Raw genomic sequence first — 7,974 nt, forward strand, 5'->3', positions numbered from 1 at the left:
CTTCAACTGAACTATCTCTTGAGCATCCAGAGACAGCGCAAAGATCAAATTTGTTGTTACTGGGCAACACGAAAACAACAGCAAAAAATGGACACTGTCTTAGATACATTTACAGGATTGGACTCCTTCTCTTCCCCTTATTTTGACGAGGATGATTTCTTTACTGACCAGTCCTCCAGGGACCACTTGGACACCGACGAGTTTCTAGATGACGATGTCGATTTTCTCACCAGCCATTTCCAAGATTACTACAAGGACAGCAGGTTAGCGCACGRTGGGGACTACTGTGAAATTGGCAACTTTTCCTTCTCTTCCTCCTCCTCTACCTTCTCGTATGAATGCACTGACAGCACCTCAGAGCTGTCGCCTCAGATGGGAGGAGATGTCCCGATGCTAAAAAGGCGGAGGCGGATGAGATCCGATATGGAGATGCAACATTTACGGCAGGCTGCCAACGTCCGGGAGCGGCGGAGGATGCAGTCCATTAACGATGCTTTCGAGGGACTCCGGTCTCACATCCCCACTCTGCCATACGAGAAGAGGCTCTCCAAAGTCGATACCCTGCGCCTGGCCATTGGCTACATCAACTTCCTCGCTGAGCTCGTACAGTCGGACATGCCCATCCGAAACTCCGACAGTGAAGCACCGTCTCAACCCAAAAAAGTTATAATTTGCCACAGAGGAACAAGTAAGTTTTCCATATGGTTAGATAATGATAATGACTTAATTTTGGACTGTATTGTTCCTCATTTGTGAAAGACTTGGTCCATTACTAATAATTTGTCCCCTTCTCAGGATCTCCGTCTCCAAGTGACCCTGACTACGGGTTGCCTCCCCTTGCCGGCCACTCTCTGTCCTGGACAGACGAGAAACAGCTGAAAGACCAGAACATCATTAGAACCGCTAAAGTTTGGACACCCGAGGACCCACGAAAACTGCACATGAAACCCTCCCTGAACAACATTGAAAACGAGCCTCCTTTCAGCTTAACCTCAGCCCAATAAATGTTATGTTTATGTCTAAAAGTACGTATTGTTATACACACATTGTAAATCCATGTTAATATATAACGTTGTCTGTAACGTTGATTATTTACGTGTAAATATATATTTGTCAATGTTCTCCTAATTAAGGCAGCTGGGCAATCATTTTATATGTAGCAAAATGTATTTAATTGTTTTCATGATAATATATGTTTTAATTTAACATTGATGAATATACGAAAACCAAACTATTTTTATAATAAATTGTAAAATAATTTATATTTATATGCAATCTGAGAATAAATGTATCTTAAATTATGAATACATTGTGTTGTCTGGTCTATACCACTTTCCTCCACATAGGCTCCTGCTCACATTCAAAACATGTCATTTTTAACTCCATGTGGTGAAGATCGTACTCATAAAAGGAAAGTTATTATGCATAACAACAGTGCAACAATCAATCAACATGCATAAATCAATCAATCAACATGCATAAATCAATCAATCAACATGCATAAATCAATCAATCAACATGCATAAATCAATCAATCAACATGCATAAATCAATAAATCTACTAAAGTTATAATTTAGAACGTGGTTGTTCACCTGAAAGTCAGTGATATCCAGCAGCATAAGTTTAAATGCATGACGTATTGGGCCTCTCAACCCAAGCCCGCATATGCATATACTTAATTGGCAAATAGTAATTATACTGGGTATCTGATGATGGAGACTGATAACTCCTTTTCTAGAGGCCTACGTTTTATAAAGCTGTGGCCTGCGTAGGTCTTAGTAATGTAACTTATATACACCAACAAACTTCATTTAAAAAAATCTAAATTGGGTATGCAAAGCAGATGTAAATGAAAACAAACATGCAGATACAATTCAATGGCTTAAAATACCAGGGCCTGCAGCTATAAACCATAGTTGTACTATGTTGGTCTACTATATTGTTTAAAGGGGCATGACTAAACCGATGGCTTGCTGTAAAAGCTGTTTTCTTCAATGTGCTGCAGGTGCTTCAAGGCAACATTTTCCCGTGGTAGCGGCATCCTTCCAACGTGTTCCCTTGCCATTTTTACGTCAGCTCTCCCCCATTTATGTAGTGGTAGCCCAGATATATGCCTATGCCCAAACTTGCAAACACACATTCATTCAACCATCTGGCTAAGAGCATTTCGGATAACACTTGCATTTCGGATGGGGAAAGAGAAAGGTATATTCATTTTCTGTATTAGTCTTTGCATTTCGATTATTTTCTACTAAGTATTATTATTAKTAGTAGTATTATTATTATTATTATTAAAAKTATTATTTATTATTATTATTATTATGCATAGTTATTGTATTATTGTTATGGATAATATTATTACCCTACTCGAATTTGTTCCTAAATAATGAGATATGTGCTTTTTTCTAACTTGAAACTCTCCAGTTCAATATTTTGACAAGTTTTCAGTGCATGTGCTTTTTAGGAATCTCAGTGGACCGACCTATAATCTCATCTCTTATTGCATTACCGCCTCATTAACAACGCAGTTATCCGCGTCCTAGACACCACACAAGAGACCATGTAATCTCATTACATTCATTAGAAAGTCAAATGTTCGCAAGTCAGCCTTAAACTTAATAAAGGACCCAGAAAGTCTTGTAGCTGGTCTTCAACTATTTTGTCGAGGGCAACATTTAAATTTAATTTGGTGAAGTGGCAGAGAACAATAAAACAACAGTAGGATCATTGTTTGGTCGCACCTAATGCTATGGAGCGATTGTGGTTTTGTGTGCAAGCACAGTTCAAAACCCCTCAAAACATCCTTTGGTGCAATACCAATCAAGCGGAAGGGAAGGGCTTAAGAAGTGAAACACTTGGGTCTCTATCTTGTCACTCTTGTGCTTGGTCTTGGCAAAGGCTTAAAAGAGCACCATTTACAGGCTGACAGGTTTTATTCCTTTTCTTACTCGGCTAAACATTGGAAAACCATGCCAAGCTCCAATTTAGTTCAGAATAAGTTAGTGATACTGAAAAGGCTTGCAATTCCCTATAGCATTTGGGTAGCCGTTGACTACCTGTTGCAGACTGGCGGAGGTGCTTTGGCATGCAAGGCAAGTTTATGGTCAGTAAATGTGTCACAAGCCATAGAAAACAGCCTTATGTTATTAGCGCGGTAGTCCTATAGACCCAAGTAATTCCACGGTGTCGGTCTGTCTGTCTGCCCTCTTGGAAAAAAAGAAAAATACGAGGTTTATGGATGTGTTATGACATTGTTCACTGTCAATTATATCGACACTCTTCATAATGAACACGTGTTTATGTATTTTTTAAATCATATATATAGCCTATCTTTACCATTTAAAAGTTGTTGCAAAAAAATAGAAATTACGCACAAGGGTGTCCATGACCAAGCGCAGGCCTATGCGCATCAGTTTGCATGCAACTCAGCATACATTGTAGAAGATCAAAGATATKAAGAAATATAAAACAAAAAGCTGTGATAGGTTAATAATGACAAGTGTTAGAATTACAAATAATTTGGCTATATTGGAAAACCAACCACTAAGTATATTATTTCATGAAAGTAGGCTACATTATAATATCCAACAAATTTCAGTCATATCTCTATTAATCAGATGAAAGTAAAATGATTAAATGCATTATATTCATTGTCTATAATACTATAATAATCCTCAAATAAGCGTATGGTAAGCACTGGGAAGGACGCCTAATAAGATTCTCATAAACTGTAAATCTGCTCATACTTTGGATTATCGCGCATAAAAATATGGCCTCAGAGTCTTTAAATCCCCCGAACTCCCGCGTTTTCATTAATGTATCTCCACGGTGGCATCGGGGTACCAGCTGCGAGGTTGAGGTTGAACAAACACCAGTTGAGTCTGCCCCATGGGCAGTGTAAACCTCGTGGGTAGCCTTATAAATCCTGTCGCACCAAGTGCCAAAATGTTCAAATGGCCCAAAATTATGATTGAAAAACATATGCACATACCAGTGATAATTGAAAATAGATTATTGTGGTACTCTGGATGTTAGGACTTGGCTAGCCAACAGGTGTTATACTCTTAGAAAAAAAGGTTATGGATAGAACCGAAAAGGTTGCTTCATATATGTTATCCCTAAAGGTTCTATATATAACCCTTTTGTAGGGTTCTTTGATCAGAACCCCATGGGTTCTTCTTCTTCACTGAACCAAAATGGCTCTATATATTGGGGTTCTCTATGGAACCAAATGTAGGTTCTATATAGAACATTAAGGGGTGCTATATATGAAGCGAGCATAGAACAATTTTTGGTTCTATCCAGAATCTTTTTTTCTAAGAGTGTAGGACTTGGCCCGGGTTAATGAGTACAGAGACCCATGGAGGGAAGGGCGAGGTTGCCAGAGAACGCGCTGCCCAGGCGCCTCTCCTTTTACATGGCGTGGAGACGCCTTACAATCCAAATGATATCTTTATTACTCACATGTCCAAGGCTGTAACATATCCATCCCCGTCGACGTTCTTATAGGATGCACCTGGTATTTCAAACTTGTTATTTTTGTGCTTCTGGGTCCTGGACAGCAGCTGCTTAAAACAAGCAAAGAGAGAGGTCCTTACAATGTCTCCAATACGTGTTGGCATGGTTTTCTCGTCTTTAATGTCCCAAACCATTGTCTAGATACAATATGGGAACTGTAAAGCATGACGTTTTGTTATAATAAAACACATTTTCAATGATACACTTGGATTGAAAGCTTTATTACGATCCAGCAAACATTCAATCTCGTTTTGTCCCCCGGTCTATCTGCAGGCAATTAGACTGCGGCCTTTTGCTGTGCCTTGATAAGCCAATTAAATTTATGTCTGCTAATTTTTTCAAGTAGAAAAAGGACTTAGAGCTAGCCTGGCTCATAAGGACATTGATTTTCTTACTATCACCTGGCGTTCAAACAGGTTCCATTTACCAACAAGGAAAATGTCAGGCGCTTCATTTGGCGACTCTTGTTACCRTAAGGCTCTCTCCATCCTGCGCCATTGTTTTCTCCTGTTAATAACTCATTACCAGGATTTTACAAATCTCCATTACATATGTTTTGTCTCCATATTTTGATCCGTAAGATTAAGCAGATGTTACGATTGAAAATGGAAAACTCCAGGGCTACTCCTGTCTGAAAGGAAGAGGCGGACTCCGCGCCGAGCTAACAAAGAGGTTGGGGAGATCTTCAAAAAAAACATTTACGACCAATAAACAGACTTCAACCTGCTCTATTTCAACCATTGTGGCGTTTTTGAATAATTAGGTTAATAGGAATAGGTTTGTGTACTTTCAATGCCAAGACCACAGGTGCGGGGTGACATGATGAATGACGTGCCTGATTTTTGCCAAGCTCGAGGGCCCTTCTCTTGGACTTTCAAGCTGATAGAAAATATTGTCATTTCTTTAATTCACAGCATTACTTTCATTCAGAACAAAGCAGGGTGATGAAAAGCTTATGCTGTAATGAAACAAGCTATGGTGGTCGCTTTGCTTCCTGAAAGAAAGGACGAGTCAATGCCCAGGCGCGCTTTGGTTTGTGCGCAAGTACTCCATCTAAAGCAAATAAAGGACCTTTTCCAACTTTTAAAAGACCGCGTTTTACCTTTATTAAAGCCTCCACGGCTAAATCCATTAAGCATATAGTGCTAAGGCACCAGTCTTTTGTACTGGGGAAGCCCTCGAGATGGTAACTTGTGTGTTTTAGGGGATATTTCACTTCTCAATAGACAAAAGTGATCGAGGCAACAAGTGTCCCCAATGCGCGCGAGTACAAGATGGTGCAAGGAGGTGCAAGGTGCAAGGTACATTTATAACCTTCCCTGAAAAATGAACCCCATTTAATGATGAAAAATATCGTAGGCCTAACTGTAGACCCAAAGGGAGGAAATAAATACACCAAAATCAGTGACCGTTTTGCGCATGGAGATATATCCTCGGCTATGAATGGACATGTGAATGTAAGGGTGCTAATGGAGAGCTTCTCTGTTCTTTTACGCCAAGACCGGTTATAGACTAACCACATGTCTTGTACATGGTCCTTGTTCGTCAATTGTTCGTTAGTTGTTAATATTTCAGTTATATAGGCTTTGGTTAGCTAACATACATTTTCTATACGCAGTAGTAGAGTGTCAATGTTACCCCATATTACAATAGTCTATAGCCAAAAAAAGTAATTTAATTATGGAGGGTTGGTATTTTAGTTCATGTCGTTATAGGATCATGATGGTTAAATAAAAATACCAATCCAATACTTTTACGTGTAATGGAGTTTCATTGCCGATTCTTAATAAGCACTGAAGTTTACGCGCACATACCTTAAGTTATGATAATTATGTGCAGATATTAAGGTTATAATTTGGCACATTAAGATGAGCGCACAAATGAGAGGCATCTAAAACCACCACTCGGCATGTACCGTATTTTAACATTGTTTAATCAATTTAAACCAAGACGTTCAATAAATAATAATTGAATGTGAGCTTGTACTGACAAAAGACGCTGACTTTTCTAAGAGTGAGTGGCCCATTGGGTGGGTGAAATCTCAGTGAGAGTCATGTTTGATGGAGCGAGAGTGATGTTTGATGGAGCGTGAGATCAGAGTGAAAATGAGAGGACGTCTTGACTGTAACGGATAAGCAAACAAGTGAGGTGAAGCCTAGTCTATATCAGCGAGATATAGAACAAAAATGATCACATCTACTACTGTATCAGTAATTCTCTCTTCATCTTCTTCTGTGTTCTATCTTCTGTTCATTGGCATGTTGATGTCAACCATGTTTTCATGGGTGAAAAATATAGAACTGTGCGTAACATTTTAAGTATTTCATGAAGTGGGAAGCATATAGGCCTTAGCACTTATGCCTACTTGAGATACATTGACATTTATATGATAATAGTACAGCCTATCTGAGTGGTATTCCTCTAAAGATTCCAATAACATTTTAACATTTATTATTTTGAAAAACTCGACAAACTATACCTCCTGTTTAATTATGTTTGGGACTTTGTTTAACAAAAGTAAATAACTACTTTCTATATTGCAAAATGTTTGAATCASTAGACCTATAGCAATATAACAAGCATGAGAGTGTGCGCTCTCCCAATAGCTGGACTATGACAGAGACAGCTGGCTTGGACTCTCGGCTGAAAAAGCCCCCTTGGTGGACCAAACACAACAACACTGACCTTTCCACGGGGGAATGGGAGATGGGCTTTTGACTGAATTAGCCATAAAGACGTCTTGCTATGATCTTTGTTCGACTGAAAGAGTGGTGGATATTGTGCTTAATATGAGAGGCATTTTGCACAGCTTTTGCGTGCCCCATATGAAATATTAGTCCTTTCATTAACGCTCTTTCACACCAAGGATCCAGTGACCATATGGGTTGGACGTTCACAGGACAACGCGTTTGATTATAAACGTTTATATATTTTCCTATAGGCTTACGTCCTAGAAAGAGTCATGATAACAATTGTTATGCCATTACATTTCCCATAAACGTAATTATAAGAGATGTAACTTTTTTGGTAGACCTGATTGATTCCTGACAGTTAGGCTACATTATTAGTCTACAAACTTAAGGTTTCTGATTCAAAATGTAAATAAAAGTTGGCCTATTATGACATTTCCACAACAAACAGTTTGAAAGTGTTAATAAAATTTGTTTTTGAAAAGTTATGCCGAAAACACATTTGTTTCACATATCATCGAACTGAGTTTTTGATAACGTTCTCCCCCTTTTGGGAAACTGAATTGCTTGGCTCTCTCCCTCTCTCTCCGTTGATGATTGATCTACTTTCATTTAGTCTACTTTTTTACCTTGAGTAACGAAACAAAAAGGTTGAAAAAAATGTGATAAATTACAAATATGCTAATTTCATTCATAGGCAATGTAAGTGTGTCTAGCTGAAAGTGAATAACGCCTTGCAGTCAGTCTGAGCGCATTCGGGGAGCC

General features: G+C 38.8%; 1 protein-coding gene across 1 annotated transcript; it reads left to right on the plus strand.

The window, feature by feature from the left end:
- On the plus strand, positions 1-1,088 carry LOC111956942 (pancreas transcription factor 1 subunit alpha). The gene is made up of 2 exons (XM_023977655.2): positions 1-688; positions 796-1,088. Exons 1-2 carry the CDS (start codon positions 88-90, stop codon positions 1,002-1,004), a joined length of 810 nt encoding a protein of 269 aa, XP_023833423.1. The 5' UTR covers positions 1-87; the 3' UTR covers positions 1,005-1,088.
- The last annotated feature ends 6,886 nt before the right edge of the window (positions 1,089-7,974 follow it).

The sequence above is a fragment of the Salvelinus sp. IW2-2015 genome, linkage group LG32 (genome assembly GCF_002910315.2).
Source record: "Salvelinus sp. IW2-2015 linkage group LG32, ASM291031v2, whole genome shotgun sequence".
Lineage (NCBI taxonomy): Eukaryota > Metazoa > Chordata > Actinopteri > Salmoniformes > Salmonidae > Salvelinus > Salvelinus sp. IW2-2015.